This window comes from Cyprinus carpio, chromosome A5 (assembly GCF_018340385.1).
Source record: "Cyprinus carpio isolate SPL01 chromosome A5, ASM1834038v1, whole genome shotgun sequence".
Classification (NCBI taxonomy): domain Eukaryota; kingdom Metazoa; phylum Chordata; class Actinopteri; order Cypriniformes; family Cyprinidae; genus Cyprinus; species Cyprinus carpio.
In genome coordinates, this window is record NC_056576.1 from 14,726,791 (window position 1) to 14,752,583 (window position 25,793).

General features: G+C 37.9%; 1 protein-coding gene across 6 annotated transcripts; it reads right to left on the bottom strand.

Moving 5' to 3' along the window:
• Positions 1 to 55: 55 nt before the first annotated feature.
• On the bottom strand, positions 56 to 25,628 carry LOC109059074 (AP-1 complex subunit beta-1). Of its 6 annotated transcripts, none has more exons than XM_042754530.1 (24): positions 25,537 to 25,628; positions 22,726 to 22,786; positions 22,052 to 22,157; positions 21,772 to 21,907; positions 20,659 to 20,904; positions 20,172 to 20,362; positions 19,559 to 19,780; positions 19,286 to 19,406; positions 18,653 to 18,748; positions 18,321 to 18,436; positions 17,886 to 18,051; positions 17,447 to 17,545; positions 15,489 to 15,557; positions 14,938 to 15,197; positions 14,636 to 14,834; positions 14,122 to 14,142; positions 12,983 to 13,012; positions 12,643 to 12,786; positions 12,134 to 12,279; positions 11,051 to 11,180; positions 8,035 to 8,119; positions 7,158 to 7,244; positions 5,746 to 5,900; positions 56 to 391 (listed from the first exon to the last, which is right to left on the bottom strand). In XM_042754530.1, exons 2-24 carry the CDS (start codon positions 22,760 to 22,762, stop codon positions 317 to 319), a joined length of 2,937 nt encoding a protein of 978 aa, XP_042610464.1. In that variant the 5' UTR covers positions 22,763 to 22,786; positions 25,537 to 25,628; the 3' UTR covers positions 56 to 316. The 6 variants fall into 6 exon arrangements, with proteins under 6 accessions (XP_042610464.1, XP_042610470.1, XP_042610487.1 ...); XM_042754536.1 differs by having other exon boundaries at positions 25,509 to 25,601; XM_042754553.1 differs by lacking the exons at positions 15,489 to 15,557; positions 25,537 to 25,628 and adding exons at positions 13,684 to 13,743; positions 25,277 to 25,470.
• Positions 25,629 to 25,793: the final 165 nt, after the last annotated feature.

The following is a 25,793-nucleotide window of genomic DNA, read 5'->3' on the forward strand; positions in this document are numbered from 1 at the left end:
TCACCCAGGATAAACAGTGTAATGAAAATTGCTGAGAAAAACACCTGCACATATGTGAAATAAAGATAATATCTTTATATTTTTTGTGTTGTATTTTAGAAGAGAGACCGTAACTGAGGATTGCAGGAGGGATAAAGAAGGGTTTTGGGAATGGACAAAATAATGAAGAAAAATTCCTTGGAATTCAGTCAGTGTTGAAAGCACAGTCTGAGGGAAATGCAAGACAGCGGGGGTTCTTTCTCTGACTGGTCCAATCAAGTTTCAGTCACCTAAACGATGACTGGGAACTGCAGTTTCCTGTTGGTTTCCCCCCACTTCAGTTCTTCAGCACCAACTCATAGCACTGGTACACAAACGGACACACCTCCGGCGCTCTGCATTTTATTGACAGCTGTGGAAAAAAAACAGAGAAAGAGAGATTAGAATAAATTACAGCCACGCAAGCAAATATCAAACATCAATTTCACAAAATTGTTAAGAAGAGAAGATTTGTGGCCCAAGCTTAGAAAATTGAGACATTGCAAAGCGAAGAAAAAGAATGTGAGAGAAACTAATAAACACGAGTAATGCTGAAAGTCTGCCAACACACTAATATAAATCTCCTTCACTCTGCCAAGAGCATCCACACAAACACAAAATTACAAACACTGCCATGAAGACCAAAACAAGCTTCGACTTTACGATTAACGCTTCCAGTTTTTGCCTTATTATTAGCTGAAGAAAAAGTCATTACATTAATTTCTAGTCTGAAAGCACAACAGTACTTTCACCAAGCATATATAAATTTGTCGTATAAATATATAGTACATCACTGTTCAAACATTTGTGGTCAGTAAGAAAAGTGACAGTAAAGATATTTATAATGTTATAAAATATTTCTATTTCAAACAAATGCTGTTCTTTTGAACTTCAAAGAAACCTTAAAAAAATGCATAATTTTTTGCATAAAAATATTAAGATGCACAACTGTTTACAACATTGATGTTTCTTGAGCACCTAATGAGCATATTAGAATGATTTCTAAAGGATCATGTGACACTGAAGACTGGAGTAATGACTGCTGAAAATACAGCTTTCCCATCACAGGAATAAATTACATTTTAAAATATGTTAAAATAGAAAACAGTTCATTTAGACTGTAATATTTCACAAAATTACTGTTTAAGATTAATAAATGCAGCTGTGGTTAGCATTAGATACTTATTTAAAAAAATCTTACCAACCCCAAACATTTGAATGGTGTTAAAAGTTCCTCCCTTTAGCCCTTTTTGAGAAATAATTTCAACCAACCACCTTTAGCAAATTCATAAGCAAGCGGTGTTTACTTGTTGCGAGCCACATAAAAAGCTGTTCCTCCTAAAAGGATCTCATATGGCACTAACAGAGTACCAGGAAAACAAATGCAGACTAATGTCAGAGGAGCAACTGTGCTTGGAGAGGTCAACATGAGTGGAGACCTCCATCTACTGCAACACCTGCTTCCTCTTTTGTCAAGTGAGCGCTGCAGCAGACTTGAGGCTTCTCACGAACCAATCACACAGAGGATAATCAGAAAGACTGTGGGTACTGTGCATTTCGACATCATAAGTGCGAAAGGGAAAGAGATGAGCGTGAGGGAGAGATCGATGGCACAATTTATCCCTCCCATACCCAAGAGTTCTCTCTGGGCTTCTATGAGATCACCCTGCAGCTTTCCACAGCGACTGTGAGGCTCCCACTAGTTAAAAGAAAGATACCAGTGTCTACACACACAAAGTTTGAGATTCCTAACACTGTGTCCGCTAAAGATGATGGAATGTTTCCAATGACAAGTATTTGAAAATAGCCCCTTTCACAATGAGATTCCGAATAATACACGGGTAATGTGTCCCAGCAATTGTTCCAGGATCGTTAGTTTTTGGTTCATTCACACTGCCAGTGATTCCCTGGGATCTGTGCGGGCGTTCACACACAACACGTAAAGGTCCCGTAATGACACATGACATCAGGATGTGAAGTGTAATGTACGAGTTGAAAACGCTAGGCACGTTAACTTGCACTTAAGCTGGTGGACGATCTCAGCTTCAGCGCGGATAGTGAGGAGCTAACTGATCTCTGCTTCATTACAGTTTGCACCTATTTTTTCATCGCGAACGTTGATCTGCCTTCAAAACACCCGGTAAAAGAGTCGCACGATAACGTGCGTCATCACTACGACACACCCTTTACAGTATTGGTTCTGGCTTTTGTTCACACAGAGCTTGTTCCGGGACTGATCCCGGCAATGTTACTAGGTCCCAAACCTGGGATTGATCCCGGAATCAATCCCGGTACATGTTTGCGTTCACACAGAAGGCGATCTGACAATTTTCTGGCAATTTTCTGGGACCAACGTGCAGTGTGAAAGGGGCATACGTTTGTTTCAATAAAAATCAATTAGAACACATCACTGATTTATTTTAAGGTAAAAATGCTTTATAATAGAATAGAATCACAGTCAATCAGAATATATTGGTTGATTTATTTTGCAGTTTATTACAAGCTAAATTCTTCTTTAAAATTTGGGGTCGGAAATAATGACGTATATACAGTAATACTTAACACTGTATTTTAATATACAGTGACATTAATACTGTAAAAAATTAAAATGCAATATATTCCCGTGATGGCCATCACTCCAGCCTTCAGTGTCACATCGTTTTAATATGCTTATTTGCTGCTCAAGAAATATTTCTTATTATCAGTGATGAAAACAGTTGAGCTGCTTAATATTTTTTGTGGAATCAGTGTTTTTTTTTTTTTTTTTTACTGGATGGTGGTATATATTACAATTATAAAATTTTAAACATTTATATATATATAAATATAAAAAAATATATTTATAAAAAAAAAAAAATATGCAATATGCTGAACATAGATTTATAAAAGTAAAAGATCAATATGGGAACAGTGTAAAGTGCTCATTAAAGATCATTCAACTCCTCACCAGTAAGATTTAGACGGCTAAATTAGCTGAATGAATATACTGAGAACATCTAAGAAAGAGTGGGCATGTCCTTATCAATCAAATGCAGGCCTACTCCACTTCAAGCTTTCATTAGTTCTGTCAGATTTGGAGGATTTTGTCTTAGCTTCATGCAGAATGTTGTGGGTGCACAAACATAGACGTGATGACACTGGTGCTGACTTGCTTTGTGGCATCAGTTTCCTGTATGCAGAGGCGTTTATAAACAGTTGCATTGTTCTATAATTTGACTCGAGAGATGAAATGAGAGATAAAGAGAGAGATACTGCACAGGTGGGTGGTGAGCATGAACCACAGAGTTAAGGAAGAATGGATGGTGCGACTCTAAGACTTAGAGATATAGCAGTGGGTTGCGACAATTGGGAAGAATGTAATCAAAAACAAATGAGATGGTGGGATGAGAGGAAGACTAGAAGCAGCGGGGTGGTTTGTGGAGAAATGCTTTAACAGATGCCTGCCATCAGACGCTCACAGCATTTAAAGGGGAACCGGGCCGTGCCATTGGATGCCTTGTTGCTATAGGGACGATGAACAGTGACAAATTGTAGAGCTTTGTAGCTAATGGAAACATTGCGTGATATTTAGAAAAACAAAACAACATAACGGTTCACAGTATAGCCACACAGCCACATTTTTCTGTCCTTTCAGACAGATAATGTTTATATGCTATAACAGCAGCCAGGAACAAAACAACCATGATACATGGAGCATGTGTCTGAGCTGTGAATAACAGTTCTGCCTCTTAAAGTGGCTGTTCGGATGTGAGCAAAGAGATGAAAGATTAACAGACCCATACAGACGTGTTATGTGTCAGTGTTTCCTACAGAATTTTGTGCCCCGTATAGCTAATAACCTTCCATCTTAAGTATGCGAGTCAAATTATGACAAATTTAGTTTATTCAATGAAAGATCTGATGGAATTTTTAGGCTTGAACAATTCATTAAAAGGAGTGAGTCATTTACTAGAGAATTGGACAATGCTGGTCGAGTCATACATTTGTTTTTGCATGCAGTCACGAGAACAATTTGTTTTCTTGCTTTAAATTTGCAGCACTCTCTCTAATCCCCTCACATTTAATTCAGACTGCTAGTTTACATTTCAGATTAAAATATAATTTTGCGGTGGAGGGGTAGATTTAACAGCAGATTTATAGATTCAGCAGTCCTGGAGCACTGGCAGTTAAAATCACTGCAGGAAACACTGGTGTGTTTATAGGAGAGCGAGTCTTGTGCACATTAAAAGCACATGCCATGAATCGACAGGTGAAGTCTATTCGATTTGATTATTCGACTGAAATCTGGAAAACAATTCTGTGCACACAACCTATCTTTTCTATTATTACAAAGGACTACAAAATAAAACTGCAAGTTTTCTGCACATTTCCTTATACTGCAGTTTGCTTGATCCTTCAGAACAGTTGCTCTTATATGAAGTCACATAGTTGTGATTTTCATTATTATGCCTCACTATTACACACATGCTTCGTTTCAGTGGACTTTACTGTTCTACTGTTAACAGAAGGAAGTAAACGAAAGAACCATGTTTATTTAATTGCAGCAAGATGTAAAAGGTAAGAGGTTTAGTTTAAGTTAAGATTATTTTAGGGGGAAAAACACCCAACCTCCATTTCCTGCATTGTGACGTCATCATCGAAGATGAGCAGAGATGAGCAAACACACAGGAAAACAAACATCACATATGATAACACAGTCATCACATGGACGACAACAAGATGTGATAGAGGATATTTGGGCACATGGTGCAGATTTAACCTAAATTTAGCACTCAGCAGGGGCTAGCTGTATTTGATGCAAAAAAAAAAAACAGTTTATGTAACATCTAGTGGTTTCCTCTTCAAAGAACATGGGATTTGTGCCTTTATTGCTTTAAAGGAAAGCAATGGTATAAAAATGTGTACGTGATTCATGAAAAGTGCCACATAACGGTAGAATAACACAATAAATGGGCATGTTTTGATGAAAACCGCTGCATATGCTGATTAACTCAGAGGAAAAATAATTATAATTGTATAATATATTAATAATTCAATTCTCTAGAACTCAGGGGGATGCATATATTGCTACTGGGAATGAAGCAAGTTGGCGTACACAATTCTAGGTTCAGTACACTTGAGATCTGAAAGAAGAAACGGTTCTCTACAATTGTGTTTGAAGCATGATTCATGTGGGAAATATGAAAGGGAACATGAGGGAGAAGAAACATACACTCCACATTGGGCTGAGTGATAATGGCAAATCCCACAAACCAAAGGGAGAAAGGACTGAAAGGAGGACTGACAATCTTCTTTCCTTATCTTCACCCACACAGGAATTGCCAAACACTCTTTCTCTCTGAACACAATGGCTAGGTCTCCAACCTAGTATGCAGACTGACTAGACAGCATGTTTAGACTCTGAGGCCAATAAAATGCCATCTAAGCATTCAGCTAAGTAGGTTTTAAGGTGGTGTTTGATCTGCCCAGCAGTTCGTTCCCCTTTGACCGGGTTCTTCTCTCACACATGCACACAAACACACAGATCTTTCTCCCGCATGACTCATTATGAAATAACAGGAGAGTCGTTCTGTGAAACACACTCTCTCACATGCGGTCTCCTCCAGCACATCCACTTGTCTTTATCGATCTACGTGTGTATGTGTGTTTGAGTGGCACTTTGCTAGTCTCTTCACATCCCTGTAAAAGTCACTACAACATCCTTCATGTCTCTTTGTTTCCATTTACCGTGTAGTTGGGGTTGCCGGTCTGTATGCGCATTTCTGCCAGCACCCAAATGCCATTTGTGAGTTTGACAGACTGGTACAGCATGTCCTGCCCCTCCACTGTTCTCTTGGCTATGGTGAAGATATTACTGCCTTGCAGCTTGTTGCTGGCCACGTCTGTGAGAGAGAAGTTACTCATTAACAAAACTCAGACACACATAACAGGTTTTCTGAAGACAAACTGAACCTGAGTGAGTCTCTATGGCAACCTGCAAATGCATATTTTTACTTACACACTGACATAGCAACCATTCAGTAATTCAGTAACACAACAAATTTTCAACTTCATGTTGTTTAAATTCTTCTATTTTCATTCTTCCATGAAACAAAGATCTTAGGAGGAATGTCTAAGTTGCCTATTTTTTCACAGAACGAAAGTATTGATCTGCACTTCAGAAACGGAATGAGATCTTAATTTGATATCCATTGATTTAAATGTGGATACATGGATTCACCAATTCACTGAAAAGAACCATCTCACAACATTATTTTGTGAATCAGATTTAACTAGTTGACTACCATTCAAAAATTTGTGTTTGGTCAATTATTTTATGTTTTTTTTTTAAAAAGTATTTTATGTTCACCAAGGCAGCATTTGATCAAATACTTTTTTTCAGGATTCTTTTATGAATGGAAAGTTCAAAACAGCATTTATATGAAACCCCTTTTTTGTAATATTAGAAATGTCTCTACTGTCACTTTTTTTATCAAATTAATCACTTGCTGAATAAAAGTATTAATTTCTTTCAAAAAAATCTTTCTGATGAAGTACACACAATAAAGTTGTGTTGTCTCTTTACAGTCCCTATATTTTTTTTTTTTTGCTGCTCTGACTTTCTTTCTCATCATATTCATTTAATTGCAAGCTCAAATCTTTACTAACAATGAAATATTTTGCTTTAGGACAGGAAATTTAGATATAACAACACAGCAACACCTATATTAAAAACCAAGCCTCATAGCGAGAAGAGGGAGAGTCAAAATAAGAGTACTGAAGACACCCACTGTGCATTCATTAGCAATATCACCAAGAGTGTGTCTGCATGTTCATGCCTGTGTGATTCATTATTATTTAATGCAAACAGTCATGCAGAAGAGGATCATTCCCTAAAAACCTGCCTCGAGTTAATTACACCCAGACATGCCACCGGATCAGCACTGCTCTTCAGAGACAGACCTCAACAGGGCAGCGTGTTCTTTTGTAAGATTGAGCATGTGACAGTCAATATAATACAAAGCACTGATAAGGGTAGAGCACTTTCTTCCATCCTATCTTTGCTTATTTGTTTCATTATCTTCATTTAATTCATGCCCATCAACCTCCACACACTTTACCCAATTCACTCATGCACAGCACATATTTACTCCTCTTACCTGAGTTGAGGTGGATATCTTTGATTTGGAACTGTGCCTCGTTGTCATTTGGAATGTCTTTCCAGGTGGCCAGGAACACCTGACGATCTGAGAAGCAGAGGGACAAAAGGAGTTCATGAGAGAGGACACCAGAGGAAAAAAAGGTAGAAAAAACAAAACAAAACTGATGTTTGGCTGTATCTGAAACAGAAGGTTGTCTTGCTGCCAGACAGATGTTCTTGTATAAAGGCACCCCACAACAAGGACGCTTTTAGACTGGTTTTTCAGGCACCATATTGTCTTGTCTAAAGATGTACAACAACATCTAGTGAGCTTTAGAGATGGCTAAGCTATTATATATATATATATAATATATATATATATATATATATATATATATATATATATATATATATATATATATATATATATATAAAAATTGGAAAAACGACCCATATGGATTTAATATTTTTCCAACCTTGCATGCTGCCCCACTTTAGCTGTGTCCAAATGCCCATATGGTTAATCCCAACCTGATTCAAGAGTGCCTTGATGCCTTCCTACCTGCATATTCTGCCAGCAAAGGCAGTATAGTTTCGGACATAGCTACTGTGCATCTGTGTGATATCCTGCAGACTTAACTCCATTTAAGAGACTCCTGGGGAAAGTCGTTTATGCATAAGCAGTCTCTCTCAGACTCACACACATCTCCACATAAACACCAACATCCTTTCTTACACACTCATTTGGACACAGATCTGGTACGTGTGCTCACACTCTTGTGCACATTAGAGTCAAAACTTAAAAATAATACCTAAACAAAACCTAAGAACATACAAAAAATAAGAACAAAAGAACAAAATAAAAATAATTAAAGGATGGACACAAACACACTCACCCATCTTTCCGTCCTCTACAAAAAGCAGGCTGAGGGGATATTGGCAGCTGAAGTAGAACACGTCAATGTTATTCTTCACAGCTACCTGCAACATCGAAAGAGAGAGAGGCAAACACATTACGACTGTGATTTAAGACATTGTGGCTATGGACAAGGCTCTCAAACTCTGTTAAGAGCAGACGGAATGCAGTCCATTTCAGCCAAAATAAATGGGCCCCTCTTTCTCCAGTGCTTTCAAAGAATGGCATACACACACCAGATGATAGTAGGGAAATATGGTCCTTTGATCACATCTTTCTTTGACATTTTGCTTCTCTCTCTCTCTCTCTTCATTCTTTTGTTTAAGATCCTCTGTGGCTTTGCAGAGGTTGGGTTCAGCTCCTGTGCGTGGAGTTCATGTTTGCACGCCAGTATGTGAACTTCAAACATGCACAAATGCCTCAAAGGCAGTGCCTCACTAAGAGGACGGACGATGCCCACTGACAGTTTGACAAAACAGAGTGAGTGTATCTGTCTTGGATAATCAGACTCAAAAACACCCGTCCTAATGAATCAGATATATTATATTATTGATTTTCTATATTATTGTTATTGTATAAATGTTAAAAGTTGAGGTTTCTTGGTTCAAAAAACTAAATTTAGTTTTTCATTGGAATGAATTTTAAAATTCAGCAAGAAATAAAAAAGTCTGTCCAAAAAAAGTGCTTAAAACAAATACAAGCAATCATTCATTTGTTTTTCCATTTTGTGCATTTGTCTGCAGCTAAAAAAACCCAAAAAAAAACCCCACCACATTTTCATCTGATTATGGCTGTAAATCTTTTGAGAGCATGAGGAATTGAAAGGCACCCAGGGGAGCTTTTATGAAAGCTGACAGCAGGTGCACAGCATCCATCAGAATAAAGACTACACAGCCTCAGAGAGGGACAGGCAGTCCCACATACACATCCAGACCTGCTACACTCCACTTCTGAATAATTCATCCAGCAAAACTGCTCTGAGCTGCACATACTGACTTCATCCCCCCCTTACTTGTCTAACTGCTGTTAGAACCACCAGGCAAAATAATATGAAGAAAGACTGTACTGATGAAATCAGATGTGAAATGTGAAATCAGAAATCAATCCAACTTTTGTGTTATTGTCAAGAATTAAACCAAACATGATGTATTAAAATCTGTTTCTCTTCTGTTCAGATTTATCTACAGTATTATTGGCCTTGCGAATAATGACAATGAGTCAACCTACAGAAAAAAACGCCTTTCATTCAGTCTATGAGTAACATTCCCTTCCTGTGATGCCACTGCAATAAATAAATGATCTATTATCGGCAGCCACGTGTGAAATTAATAATGCCACAAGCCTCTCTGGGACTGAAAGTATCAGCCGTTGTAATCCATGCCTGCAAAAATTGGAAATGCATGGTAAGCCAAAGCAAGTCCAGATCAAATGCATGTGCTGAAGATTTGAGCTGCCTGATATCCAGACATACTATTGTTGTTACATCAGTCCTGAAAAAAAATGAAGATAAAATTCCCGTTACCTCCTGTGATTCACAGTGACAAACAATGTTCCCCCTAAGCTGCGCGCATGTGCGGTCGCGCACTTTTACATCGCAACTGCACAGAAGAAAAAATATGCAGAGCCATTTGATTGAATTCTAGTAAATGCTAGAGTTAGAATTAGTGAATGTGGTTTACAGGTTTCATAGTAAGAGAATTATGTGCTCCAAATCATTCGATATAGAAATCAAATACGTTAATGGTTGTGGACAAAATAGCTCAACACAAGAACCAATGCAAACGTAATGACTTGTGAAATAAAATGTCATCATGCTTTAAAGAAGAGTGACTTGATTAAGTGATGGAAATAGCGGATGATGAGCAAAGTATGGTAACAAAACAAAAAAAAAAAACAGAGGGAACTGAAAAATCCTATTATTATCATCATACAGCTCTCTTAGACACTAAAACCCCTGCTGATGACTTTAACGAAATGAACAGAGCAGAAAATGAAAGACACATTTATGATTAACCATTTAATGCCAATCTTACATATGCATTCTGAACACAACGCTCACTAATCTCTCTCCAGGAAAGCTCAATGCACGCATTTAATTTGAAAATGCCATTAGATGAAGCCTGTGGGGCTCTATAAAATCTTAAGATTAAAACACTATCTTCTTTTAATCCCCTTTTAGGCCTCTAAAAGAGAAGAAAAGAGAAAACCCTCCTTCCTATATTTTTGCATTTGCTTCACCCAAACAAAACCGTCCCTGAAGCTCAACACAATCTTCTTCCGGTTTAATTACTACCAATTAGTGATCGCACTAGTCCATAATGCCTGTGCCTTCCTATTGTAGTCTGTGAGCTTTGTGGTATATTTCCCAATGCAGTCACTGGAGAGCAACATGAATGACTCCACTGAGAGAGATAATCAGGTACAACTAATTCAGACCTATTGCTGCACTGCTGCAAACCTACAACCCTGATCAATAAAGGACAGAAACGGACATGGAAGCGGTAGGAGGGGAGAAAGACAGAAAGGAGGAACCACTAATGATGATTTTATTTTATTTTTTTAAGGAATCTCTTCTGAGCAGTTGCATACCTTGATAACCAGCCACACTTAATGTCCCTACTGTCTCTGGAGTGGCTTTTTTGTGCTGCAGCCTCTGCTAATAATGCTCATCTGGGGCTTGCTTTATTGCTTAAAGGGGTCATGAACTGCCTTTTTTATTTTGTACTGTTCTCTGAGGACCACTATTAAGATTTGTACATCCAAAAACATCATCATTTAAAAGTAATTGCAACCTTTTGGCAGACTGGCTTCTATATAAGCAATTTTTAGACTGACAAGAAAGTTTTTTGAGTTCTGAAACTTACCGGATGTTTTTATAGTATAGTCAAAAGATCAAGGGAATTTAGATTTTCAGTTCATGACCCCTTTAACAGCACAACACTCATTTCATACTGCACGTGAAATATAATACTGGAGAAATGCGGTGGATATATTACCTGCAGATTGTTGAGAGGTTCCATTTTCATGACAGGGCCGCTCGTGCTGAGAGGGAGACTAACGTCAATGGTCTGATTGGGACTCAGAGGAGTCAGAACCTGCAGAGGCCCAGCAGGGGCGAGACCAAAACTACAGAAAAACAGAAATGCAGTTAAGACTAGTGATGCAACAAAATTCATTTTTTGAAATGACAGTTTGTATTTAGCCAAAAAAATAATGTTTCTGCAGTTAAATGTGTTTAATTTAATTTGTATGCTTATTCATATGTCATATTCACAGGTGATACACCAGTCACAGTAAATTTCTTCTGCAACGAGCCACCTCTCAATATTTCAGCCAAACACATTTTACATACTCTAGCATATTTTTTTGTCATGGTGATGTGACTGATCAAATGTTTACTTGCTGTAGCTAATCCATGCTGCGAAAGAGACACAGCCACAGTCAAAATGTGTCATTAGAGAAGTTTTGGTCAGTGAGTTTGCCCTCCAAAACGGTTCTGGCCAAATATTTTTGGTTGGATCACCAGTTAAGACACAATCAATATTTGGCTCAGGAATTGAACATTTCTGTTTGTTTGTTTGCGATCTGTACATTTGTTGCAGATTTACAAACAGAGGGACCTAGGAACAAGAATATCACAGATACTTTAAGGTGTGCACTTTCAATTGGGCCACTAAGTCAGATTAGCAACATTCTGTCAACTGCTCACAACAGCCTAGCATTGTGGCTGCGAGATTTCTGTGAGAAAGCACCATTCTACAAATCAATACATACAAAAGAATATGACCTCCTTGTTGCCCTTGTATTGTAAGATTGTAGTAGAATATATTACAACATTCTACTATCAGGCTTTACTAAACGAGAGGTCATTTTCTATACAGAAGACCTCAATTGACTTGAAAACAGCATGAATATCAGCATGTCCTTGAATGATCCCACTGACAAGACAGTATAAATGAGTGCTACGTTTTCCAGGCAGGCTTCCAAACTGATTAGCAAGCGGCGAAGATACCGCAGAGAGAAGAGAAAAACCTTGAAGAGACCTCCAAAACAGTCTCCCGTTCTGCCACTGGACTCACCTGTTCCTGTTGAACTGAATGGCGAAGTCAGTCATAACACTCATGGCTTTGTTGGTAAGAGACAGATCCATCTGAATGATCCCACCGCGTCGGGCAAACGTCCCAGAAATCTCCAGCCCTTTAGCCTTCATTGCCAGTAACCACACCTGAACCCACAGATAAACAGGTTGAGCGTGTGGGGTAAAGAAAGAGAGTTTGGGTCTCAATGTTTCTGTACACATGAATCGGGTGGATGTTTTTTCCCCTGCATTGCACGTTTTTTTAAGCATCTCATTCTATGAGAGCTGCATTTCTAAGCCATTTTTTACAATTAAAAATGTGCTCTGCATTCTGTTGGACTCGAGAGTCCATTTTTGAACACCACAGCACGTTCTATGTGCACACCCACTAAGAGTCCAGGACACACTGCCATATTACAAATTGACTTAAAAAAGCGGGGAACCTGCTTATAAAAGACTGCTGAAGACATAACCAAAGTTATTAAGAGTATTGATTGATTCTATACTTACAGTTTTAGGAGCAACGTAGGATCCTGTTGGCATGCCAACACCTCCACCAAGGTCAAAAAGGTCTCCCAATCCACCTCCAACAGCAGGAGCACTGCCGAGAGAGGCAGGCATGGCTGCTGGGGCCGCCCCCAAACCGGCACCCATCTGAGCAGAGGGAGATGAGTATTACAAGCTATTACAACTGTTACAAGACCATCATGAAAAAGACAAATTAACTAAGATAAAAAAATATGGAGGAGGAATTTAACAGCTCTTTGATTAATGAAGGCAAACCTCTCTCCAATGAAGCACATTCATCAAAATCTGGGTGAACTTTGCTAAAAATCTTTCTCTAACTTACCGAAGGGCTTCCGCCGATGTCTCCTCCCAGCTGGGAACAGAGAGAGGACAAAAAATTAGCATAAGGATCAGTAGGCAGGAAAGATGCGGATAATTATGAAGAGGTTGATGAAGGGGGAACTAGCTCTGTGGGTGAAAACAAGTCAATCAACTGCTAAGGATGTTGTGAGACGTCCTATGAACAGTTTCTTTAGGCTTTTTAAGCTCAACCAGCGTTGGGCAATATAAAGTGTCAATCGATAAAGATTCTGCTATTTTATTATTATATTAGTGTTTTATTTTACATTTGATTATTCTTTTTTTTTTTGTATTTCTTACTTGAATGCTATTGTTAAACAGACATACTGCACCTGAAAAAAAAATCTTTTTAATGGCAAAGATAAAATAAAATAACAAAAATAACTTTACTGTTATATATAGAATTATTGTGGCAAAAAATAACTCATATCGTGAAAAATTTAGTCATATCGCCGGCCCCTACTTTCAACATACTAAACATTCTATACGAGACGTGCCTACTTGTGTGTGACTACAGCTACTGCTACAAACTCAAATACTGAAACAAAAAGGAGGAAAGATGCTCTTATGGTTCCTTCATACTGATCTAAAACCAGTTTATGTTGGGCAACAGGGACTACTCTAAAATCAGTACAGAGGATCTTTTCAAGGATGAACGCAAAAGGTGAGAACACCCACACAGACCTCTCTCTCACTATAATCAGAATATGGCTGGGGAGACTGCACCTCCGTCCTGCCACCCGGCTGATACAGGAATGAGAAATGGATGAAATGTTTCCAATGGATGAAAGCAGAAGAAATGAGGGGAATGATGCTGGGGATTTCTAAAACTCTACAACATTCATGAACTTTACAGTTACTAAAAATATTGACATAACTCCCAGAAAAATAACATGTGGTTGCAACAAGCCCAGGACTGTTTATACAAGGCATTTTACTGATGTCAACAAGTTGCAAATAAAAATGTTGGGGCTGTAAATGTACAAGGTAGACAGCAGTAGCTGAAGCAGCCCTTTGCTGGTGTGAGTACATTGGATACACATACTAACAGATCCCCAGTTTAGACTAATGAAATGGCATGATATGAAAGTGTCTGCTTCCTCTTTCACTTAGTTTAATTACCGTATCTGATTCATCGCCCATCTGCAAGTGTAGCGTAAGGATAAGAGAGAGGGAAAAAAATAATAAATAAATAAATAAATAAAAACCAGAGTCAAAAAAATGGAAAGAGAAGACCAGAGGGGAAATGCAGGCAAGGAAAGTTAACTGTAATTATGCAAGACCATCTGTGATTTCTCAACAGACACAATTACACTGGTTAAGGGACTTTGGATGTGTTTTTAAGGAGGAGGGGGCTGATCTGGAAACAGAATCCACTTAGATTATCTCAATTTATTGAAGTAGGTCTGGATCCTTTTCAAGTCAATGCTAACTCAAAATAAATGTCCTACAATATGTGCAAGCAGACACACATTACCAGAAGGCTTGCATGTATACGCACACACAGATTCTTAAAAGAACAGATGGGTATATTCATTCTAGTAATTACACTGTTTTTCTATAAATTAATCTAATTTCACCACTGAGGGCTGATTACGTTTGTAGCAAAGTGAGAGGCGGCAGGAGAGGAACATACCAGACTATCCAGACCTCCTCCCAGTAGGTCCATGGCACCCATCTGCATTGAGGGCTGCACTGAAGGGACAGTGGCAGTGGGTGGGGCCAGATCCAGGTTCAGCAGGTCACCTAGGAGATCACCTTGTGATGGAATAACAGCAGGAGGAGCTTCAGAAGGTCCAGACTGGCCAACATCAGGGGTCTCGGTGCTTTCCCCACTGAGAGAGAGAAATGATCAAATTATAATTAAAAAAAAAGTTATATATTTCTGCTATTCTATATATAAAGCAATACAAGAAAAGAATATAAGCAGAGACTCACGAGCCAGTGCGAGGCGGAAGTCTCTTGTGCTGAACGCCACGGCTGCCCTCCACAAAAGCACTGGGAGGTTTGTGGTAGACTGAGGCCAGGGTACCAATGTGGCAGATAAGCTCCTCCAGCAGAGTGGGCTCAATCAGGTCCGTCTCCTCTGATATCAGAGGCTTCTCGGCCAGCACCACCTCTTTTGCTGCCACAGGGTCTGTGGAGAGCAGACGCCAGTAGATGTAGCCACGGTCACGCAAGTCAGGATTATCAGAATCCTACAAAGTTAAAGAGAGCAAAATACAGGGAGAGTGAGAACCCAATAGAGAACCTAAGGGATTCATACACTGTTTATGATGTGAGAGTATATCGTCTTGGAGGAAGAAAAAGAAAATGAGGTGACTGGTTCTTTCCACAAAACCTCATCTGAAGGACAGAGTCTCGTGCAAATGATGCAAAACTCCTTCTGAGCAGCAATTCATCTGTGTGATAAGATCAAGTGGTATGCCAGCAACACCCAGAGCAAAACAGCGGTGAGAGAATTAGATCTTGAGGTCATAAATCGGCACCTGGGATAAAGGAGGACATTTGGTCTTCTGACAGAACCCTGGTGGTGAGTACAGCCTGTGGCACTGAACCTCAAAGTTAATAAAGACAAGATTCAATCTTCGATCACAGTCTGACAGCACAAGCACACGGCTTCTCTGAATATTAATGAATATTAACACAGACATATACACGCTCGCTAGCTGATACACGCAAACATTAAACTAGTCTGTCATTAACATTTTTAAGTTTCCAAAGGTACATAAAAACAAAGTAAAAGTAAATTATATTAATTAAGTGGTTTAATCCAAATCTACTGAAGAGACATGAACTATTACTTCACATTAAGACTGGGTACTGACACAGATTTAATGAATCAATTCAAATCTGATTCACAAGCTCTTGATTCGATTAAGTTTAGACTGGGATATATATGAGGTACAATGCATGTCAGTTTTTATAAAGGAAACTCTCTAATGCTGTAAACTATACAGGGAATCCTGTCAGTTGGTACATTACTATAAAAATAAAGATCTAAATCAACAACAGATTCCATATTAAATGGCTATTTATTTTTAGATATAATAATAAACTCAAATAAAACGTTTTTACACATAAGGCATTTCTTATTTAAACTTTTTAATGAAAGGGCCTAAAATTATGTTTCTACTCCAATTAGTTGTTGAAATATAATCATTTAAACTGTGACTTTAGATTTACTCAAACACAATAAATGAGACATCACTAACAGGTTAAGTATTTTTTCTAGTTGACAGTCGAGCTATGGACATGGAATGGCTTTCCTGATTTAAACGCAACATTATGTGACATATTGTTTACAAGTTGTTTACTGACATCTTTCTGCAGTTGAAACACTGAATGAATGATTACATGAGACATGATATTTCCGTAAGCTGTACTCTTTCTTTCAGCATCTGATGTTCATGTATGTTAATGTTTATTTCATGCTATAACTAGTAGTAAAGAGGAAGAGATGATTGGTTCACATGCGCTCCGCGCTGCCACTTGAACTAAGGTGGCTACAGTGATCCATCAAGCCACATTAAAGAGCATCAAATCAGTATTCATTGTTCGGATTTTGTGATAAAACTTACAAAATTTGAAAGCTGATACTTTCATATTAAAAGTAACAGCACAAGGCTTGTTGCAGTTATTGGATGGAGTTGCATTACAAAACGATGTTTAGTGAAGCTTTGTTCACACATCAAAAGATAACAGCATACACTAAAAGATCTTTGGAAATTTTGGAATTTAAGTACTGATATTGCTTCATTAAAATGGAGATGAAATAAAAAAAAATGTGTTGATATCAATTAAATTCCTAAATGGCACAGAGGAAGAAAGCTACCATTAACAAATGTATAAATGTTTTTACCTGCTGTGTAAACCTGCTTTTTTGATCTGGTGCAGGGTTTCAAAACTCTGGCCCATAAGCTCTAACCCAAATTGTTGGGGACCATCAGAATGCTTTACTATTTACATTGCATTATGCCACAAATATGTACATATGCACATATATGATATAATAAAACGGAGCAGGTCATGTAGTCTAATAGACTCACAGGAGCAGGACACTAATCCCCCTAACTCTTGATGCTTTAATAATCATCATCTTTTGCTTCCTGTTCACTTGACATTCATTTGAGACATTTTTACTAATTAGAAGTCTTCCATTTTTTGTGGTTTGTTTATCCTCTTATTGTCTGCCTGCAGTTACAAAAAGCAATTACAGCATTTTGCAAAAAAAAGAATAAGCATATCAGGGTATTGAGTAACAATATTTTGAATATCTCATTTTCGTTGGAGTGAATCAGAAAGCCAAATGGCCTTGGTTTAGAGATTTGCAATTTGAGGATGGCAAGACCTCCAGACAGTGCCCTTGAAGGTGTGAGCAAGTATAGGTGCAGTGTCATTTTCTCACTGAAACGTGTGCTTTGATACTCCCGTGTGGATATCTCACCTGTGTGGCGAGACTGAGCACTTGTTGCACTAGCTCCTGGGTCTCAGTTGGTTTCTTCAGGAACAACTTTACAATAGCTGTAAGCAGCTGCAGTTGCACCTGAAAGAGAAGCATGAAAAAAAAACATTAACACAGGGTCAAATCCTGTAACATGATTTTCCAAGAGACAAGTTCACGTAAGTTTATTCCATTATTCACTAGGGTAGTATGGTATTATTTTTAATGATACCAAAATTTCAGTAGTCATTACCACTTCCAGAGAAAGAGACCAATTTCGATATCACAGCAAAAAGTCATCCTATTACACAGTTATAGTTTTTCATGTACATGGTAGCAACTTAATACACTGCATGCATAACACAAGTCTGCTTAAAAAAAAAAAAAGCATTACTTTTTTCACAAAGAGGATTTTACTAAAGCAATTTGAAAGGTACTTCACCTGTGTGCTCTCATCATGGAAGCCTTCCAGGAAGCTCTCCAGCAGCTCATCTGCATTGTCGATCCTCTCTGCGTACTCTCCCACAATCCAGATCATGGCCGCGCGTGCCTCGGGCTCATCAAGAGAGTCCAGGTTCTCACACAGAGTGGCAATCACGCTCTCATACCTGACAATACATTCAAGAAAAAACCAACAGTGAAGAAGCACAAAGAGTAGCATAATAGCATAGCGGGGGAAAAGGCTGGGTTCAGTGAATTTTTATTGAATTCTTCTTCAACACAATTAATATATAATGATGATGATAATATATAAGGCTAATGAACCTTAGCCAAACAGAAATAGGATGCAGTTTAGCGAGAGAAAGAGAGAAACAGCTTTAGTTGACAAAGAGGTCAGAGACAGGGGAAATTGTACAACACACACAGAGAAACCTACTTATTGGGGTACTTGCGGAAGATGTCCTTGATGACCACAATGGCTTCCTGCACCACATAATTGACCTTGGTCTGAATGAGGTCAAGCAGTGTGCTGACACAACGCTCTGCTGATTGCTGTAACAGAGACAGAAGAGACAGAAAGAGAGATCAGCTGATCTGCTTAAGCATAAATGGCATCATCCAGAAATCAGTTAACTAAATAAGCAGTTGGCTTTTGTTTCAACATCAGGTTGAACCATTTCATTGGAAGCGCTGAACTTTACTCGTCAAACTGCCAGTGTTAATTAAGTTAATAATAATGTTATCCTAATCAGGGTCAGGCCAGCTCACCTCTACTTTAATTGCACAGCGGCCAATGGCTCGTACAGCTTTACGCACAAAGTCCACATCCACTTCAGTGGCATATTCCTTCAACTCAGCCAGCACCTACACCAACCAAACACACAGAAATTTAGCACAGACTCTCATAAGCATTCATGACAAATGTTAATGTGATGCACAGTGGGGTCCAAATGTGAGTGCTGTTAACATAACACAGACACAGATTTAACATTCAATAAATACAAACAATTAAATAATGAAAATGCTAAAAAAAAAATGTTAAAATAAAAAAGATAATGATTTTAATAATAATAATAATAATAATAATAATAATAATTAAAAAAAAGCTAATAATTTTTTAGGTTAAAAAACTCCTTTTAAATTTGTCATGTCAAAAAAACATTGTCTCATGACATTAAAAATTAGGCAACTGTTGTCATTAATGCAAATGAAGCACAAGACATTCTCAAATTCATGCTGATTTATTATTAACACGTATGTATTTTCACTAGTAGTCTCAGACTTTTGGACCCCACTGTATTCTGGGTAGTGTAACAGAAAAAATGTATGAACATAAATGATCATGCAGAGATCATGTTTCACATTAGTCAAGTGTAGTTGTATATGTGGCGTTTCATTCACCTGAGCAATGTTGGCTTGAGACGCCAGGCGGATCATGATATCCAGTTTCTCCAGCTTGACATAGATTGGGTCATTATATTTCACAAAGAAAACCTTCATCTCATGCTTCAGAATTTCAGGGCTGGTAAAAACAAAGTATAAAAATGAAAAGTAAAAAATATTATAATTAAGTTTTTTTACAAAAAATACAAATGTGTGCATTACTTTTTGAGAAAACCAAACCATCATCACTTAATATAAGCAAATTTATTTACCTCTGAGCTCTGCACCTACCGTTTCTGTACGATGAGGTTAATGTTTCTCAGGGCAACATACTGCAATTCAGGTTCAGCTGAGAGCAGCGTTACCAACGGAGGAGCAAGTTTCTTCAGAAGAGTGCCGTAATAGTCTAGATCTTTAGGAAGCATCTCCATGAACTTCATCAGAACCTTCACAGCAGACAGAACCACGGCAGAGTTAGCGTGGGACAGCCGTGGAGTTACACGCTCACAGATACTGTGAAAGGAGAGAGAGAAACATGCTTCAACAAGGCAGAGGAAAAAAATCTTTAAGGGCAAAGACAGGCTGTGTAGTTTAACATTGGCTGAATTAGGGCTGTTTTAAAAAAAATATATATATATATAAAAATAACACTGACTGTACAAATAATTACAATCTACATTTGAACAATCCTATGTTGTTTCTTAAAATCCCTAACTGAATCAGAAGTGATTCAAAGCCAACTCTGATTTAATTAAACTCAGTTCAACTAATCAATGCAAACAATAAGTCCTACACTAGATTAGCCTTATTAGTGAAGCTAGTGTTTATGTATTATGTAGACTTCATTAGAGAAACCGTTTAGAGTGCACCACACAGGAGTGATGAAATAACATTGCCCTCTGACCTCTGTGACTCACGATCGTCACGGGGCAAGTAGCTGGCCAGGCAGTCGAGGATGAAGATCTGGCCCCACTCAGTGCATTCATTAAGGGCTGTCAGGAGCTTATTAATTGTCTGAGGATTTAGGTCCAGAAGGTTGCTGTTAGGATGAGACTCTGCTATCTCGGACAGAGCCGCTACTGCATTTGCTACCACCTAATGGAGAAAGAAAAAAAAGAGGCATTAAACTCAATACAGTGGTATTGTGTTTGAATGGTCTCGAGTTTCGCACAACAAAAGCATGTAATTACACACCATGGAGACTAAGAGAGAGCTAAATGGCACTACCAAGCCCACAGATGCCCTTAAAACAAACACAAGTGCATGTGCAAGTGAATGGGATATTTATCTAAGTTCAGAGATTATTCTTTAGAATATTCCCAGCATCTTACCAGGACTTAGATTTTATGTTCTTTTCACATGTTTGGCTAGTTTGGGTAATGATGCCTCACCATGGGGTTGGAGTCAGAGATCAGGTCTTTCAGAGTGTCCAGGAAGCCCTGGTCTTCCACCAGCTGGGCGTTAATGTCATGCAGCTTGGCGACACAAACTGCAGCAGTCTTCCGTACGTAAGGGTCTTCGTCTTTCAGACACTTCCTTAGAGGTTCACACAGGTACTCAGTGATCTTGTCCACTCGGATGCAGCCCATGGTGCGCACAGCCAGTGCACGGATCAGAGGGTTTAGGTCCTCACAGTCCTGCAGGAAAGAACACATCAGCTTTGCTGTTTGCAGCACCACTAGAGTTCAACACTGAAAGACCGACAAAAAAGACAGAGATGTATAATACATGACAGAGATCCTAAAGGTCCTGGAAACTTTTTGCTGTTTTCCAATTTGCTGGGATGGGCCTTATGGCCTAGTTGTCCTACTTGCTTTAGTTTAGTTTCTTATAGAGGACATTTCTTCTGCCACAAGAACAGCCCAAAGTGCTATACAGCACAATCAAAAAAACCAAACAAAAGTCAATAACAAAACACAGCATCATAAAAAAAACCCTGATATTTAGTTCTCTCCTAAATCAGACTCAAAAGCCAAGATATAAAAGCGCGTCCTCAAAGCTGTTTTAAAAGTGATCAGAGAGAGGGCAGAGCGGATGGCTAACGGTAAGTTACTCCATAACTGAGGTCTGGCTATTGAAAAGGCCCTATCACTTTAGTCTTCATCTTTAGACATTCATAATGTGTCTCTCACTCCATTCTCAGATGTGTGGGAAGCCAGCAAAAACTCATTAGTGTTGATGGAGAGACTGCCATGCAGACTGTACCATCCTATAAAGACTGCCTATTCTAGTGCTCAGAGAGATGAGTTTCTCTGCTGTTTCCAGGCTTATGTCTTACCTTTTAAGAACTTCTCAGTCCAGATTGCGGGTTTTATCTGTCTGAATGTCGGAGCTTGTTTTATAATTCATTTATATTACGTTTTTTTTTTTTTCATTGGAAAGTAAATGAATGTCCAATAATCTATATCTATTGTCTGAGCAAATTGTATGATTAAAATATTAAAAATACTAAACAATGTCTGACAATAAAGCTATTTGTCGTTTCAGTGATGTCTGAACAATACCTTCACAAAGGTGTTGACTGCCATAATGGCCATGTCTGGCTGGCTCTTGGCATAATTCATCAAGTACAGATAGACCAGCTTCTTCAGCTCAAGATTATCCGTCTGCATGCAGTTCACAACATCAGGAAACAGAGCACTGGGAACAAAAATATTAATCAGAACTCCACAAACTCATACAGTCCAAATGAAAATATACAGTAGCATATAAAAGAATGAGCCATTCACACAAATGCTGCATACTTAACTGAAAAACCATCAAGGTGAAAATGGCTTTTCTTACCTGACATCTTTTCCCACTGTCATAGACGCAATGACCTTCTTCACCGCCTCCTTCTTCTTCTCTTTCTTATCACTGTTGAGCTCAGCCTTCAGCTCAAAGATCTCCCCTGAAGGGTCCCACACACAACAATTAATGACTTTTAGATCCCAAAACTAGAGCGTGAAAATAATGTGCTTCTAGAAAAACAGTGCAAGTCTAGACAGCCAGTATTAGAGGAGTTGTTTGCCTTATGTAATAAAAGAAAAAACAACAATTCAATGATAATTCTGTGTAAAGTGTTTTTCTTGGCTCTGACCAAGTAATGTGTGCGCTGCAGCTCTATTTGCAGGTAAAATATTCTGTTCTTGCACAATCATGTGTCTGCAAGTGCCTTATCTAAATAAAGCTAGAGACTCCAGATCTCATTTAGACTGCAGCTAAATAAGACTGTGCAATATTAGACTTCATTAGTGTACTGTTTTCTGCAGAAGGAAACAGAGCAGGAATATGAAGCATAGGGCTAAATGCTGATTGATTTAACAGTATTTAAATGTGTAATGGTGCAGTGCACTTGATGATGTGCATTGGCCAGAATAGACACAGTCAATGTCTAAACCTCTGTGACATGAAGTGATATAATAATTCCAAAACAGCTGTATCTTTACAAAAAAAAAAAAAAAAGGAAAACATCAGACCTTTCTTGGTAGTGGTGAAATATTTGGAGTCTGTCATCTTGGATCCCAAGCCTCGGTTCTCCTGTAGAAGAAAAAAAAGATTCCTAAGCCCATAAGAAAAGTGTAGAAGAGAATAAAGGGAGGTAGGATACTGAAAATGTGAGTCCCTGTCCTGCTGATACCTCCCCTGATGTTTCTTACAGATTATGGAGTGCGGAAAACATTACACAAAAACACACTGTTAAAGCTTCATGTTCATTTTCTGTCAGCAAATTATATTCTTTGTGCAGTGATTGTCCTCTCATGCTATCTAAATCTGCTGTGAAGAGTTTCCCATTTCCTGTTACTGAACATTAGACTCGCGCCAACACATGAAAGGTCTTTTAAAAGGAAGGAAAATATTAGGATACAACAGTATTTCATTTGATTCAGCTGACTTGATGACAAGTTTATTTATTTATTTATTTATTTATATACACTACCATTCAAAAGTCTGGGGTTGGTAAGATCTTTTTAAAAGAAGTCTCCTATGCCTATCAAGAATCCATTTATTAGGTCAAAAACAGTAAAAATGTAATATTGTAAAATATTATTACAATAAAAAAAAAAAAACTGTTTTCTATTCTGAATATATCGTAATAAAATTGTATGCAATTTATTTCTGTGATGCAAAGCTGAACCTTCAGGAGCCATTACTCCAGTCTTCAGGGTCACATGATCTTTTAGAAGTGCTTAAGAAATATTTTTTATTATTATGAAATATGAATGTTAAAAAAAACTTGCTGCTTAATATTTCTGTTGAAATACATAATACATTTTTTTTCAGGATTTCTGATTAATAGGAAGTTCCAAAGAACAGTATTTATTTGAAATATGTTTTTTTTTTGTAACAATGTGTATGTCTTTACTGTTACTTTTGATCAGTCCTTGCTGAATAAAAGTGTTTATTATTATTAAAAAACAAAAACTCTTACTGACCACAAAACTTTTACAAAGGTGTGTTTGTGTGTGTGTGTAGTACTTGTGACAAAAGCTTATTATATATTAAGTGGGTCAATTCACAGGGCTAACATGTTAAAATCATGACCAGTTGAATACTACTGACTTTATCTTGATAACTCCGCATTATTGGACACTTTTGCTTGCACAGTAAATTAAATTTGGTTGATTGCAAGGGGTGTATTTCTATAGTGACATGAGTAACTGAAAATGGTTCCACATTCACCCACTATTTAAGTCCACGACGAATACCATATTGGCAACATAAAAAAATAAACTTCACACTTCAATTAAAAACAACTTCAAAAAATGATATAGACTGAAATTAAGATTAAGAGGACAAAAACTGCCATGTGCAATGTCTTCTTCTCCTTTCTTCTTCCCTTATTATGTAACAACACTAGGTATCTTCATTCTGATAGTTACTATAAAGAAGCTGTAGAATTATGATCTGTATGCCTGAATGAATTGTGTATCCCTGTTGAGCATTTCCAAACAAACTGTATTATTATTATCATCCATGAAACAGCACTTGTCTGTTAAAGTTCACACCTGTCTAAATGACCCTCGAAGAATGACTAACAGTACTTACAGACAGTAATTTAGTAACATTACCAGTCCACTATCTCTCCACATGCATAAATCATCGATCAAGGTCTGCTTGTTGTATTTCATTAACAAAAATACTAAAATCACTACAATATCATTACACCCCTTCTGAAAAAAAAATGCACCATGTTAACTACACTGCTTGCAATAATAATAAATATTAATTAGTAATTTATTAAATCAATAACAGTAACTCTCTTTTTCTCTCTCTATATAAATATTTCTATTTCAAATATATACAGTTCGTTTGAACGTTCTATTCACCAAAGAATTCTGAAAAAATGCATCATGGTTTCCATCGTATTATTAATAAAACATTTTTTTTCTTTTTATATATTAATAAAAAAGTATGATATGACACTGAATCCTGGAGTGTGTGTGTGTGCGTGTATGTATGTATATATATATATATATATATATATATATATATATATATATATATATATATATATATATATATATAATGTTGGCAGGCCCATATCAAAGTAATAAACAAGAATATATGGAACAATGCACTTCTTTATCTACACATAAAATAATAATAATAATACAGCCATTTCAACCGATTAATTTTTTAACGACAATAATAATCCATCTCGTCAACCTGTAAGGCGGCGTCCCAGCTAACATTAGCGCAGTACAGTTACAGATAAAGTAGCTGTCAACTGTCAGAGAGCTGACAGACTCCACTGAACGACCGTTAGCGTGATGCAGCGTTTGACTAACGACAACCCTAGCATCACAACTGGTTAAATATATAACGTTACGTGGCGCAGCGGTGACTGCAGCAGGTGACAGTAATATTAACCACAGCCGCTTCAGTGTAACGTTAGGTACACCCACAGAGCTAACTAGCAAAACACATTTATTACGCCCCGATTTCTACATTTCAAACTAATTTTCAACCTACAATTATCTACGGGTCTTTCTTCTAATCCTAAGAGCGAACTGGCCCTTCACTCACACATAGCTGACTTGCCCACTCCATTTTTGGCGGATGAATGAACCTGCTCGCGAGGGTGTAGATAGTCGATGGTGTGTTAGCTGAATGCTAACGGCTCGCGAGCTAAAGCTTCATGACCTTCTTAATCAGGGTTTATGGGAGCGCACAGTTAAGCCTTTAATCTAGCGGACTGTACTACTGTCCAACCATGCAGCGCACAAAGCGATAGATAAGTAGAAACGAGGCACCGTACCTCAGGTAAACCGAGAAATGCTCCTTACCGAAGTGAAGAGTGAGTGTGTACAAGTCGGCCTTCTTCCTTCCCTCCCACCTTACGTGTTTTGTCATCATATGATTCACACTTCCGTCTTCCGCCTTCATTAAGAGGAGATTTCGTCTCATGTTACACGCAGTTGAATGCAATAAGATCACAGTAAAATCTTCATTGTTTTTCGATTTGAATTCATTTAAACATACGACTCATATAGTTATAGTTATGTGAGCATAAATTACAGGTAAACCTACAATTTTCGCACCT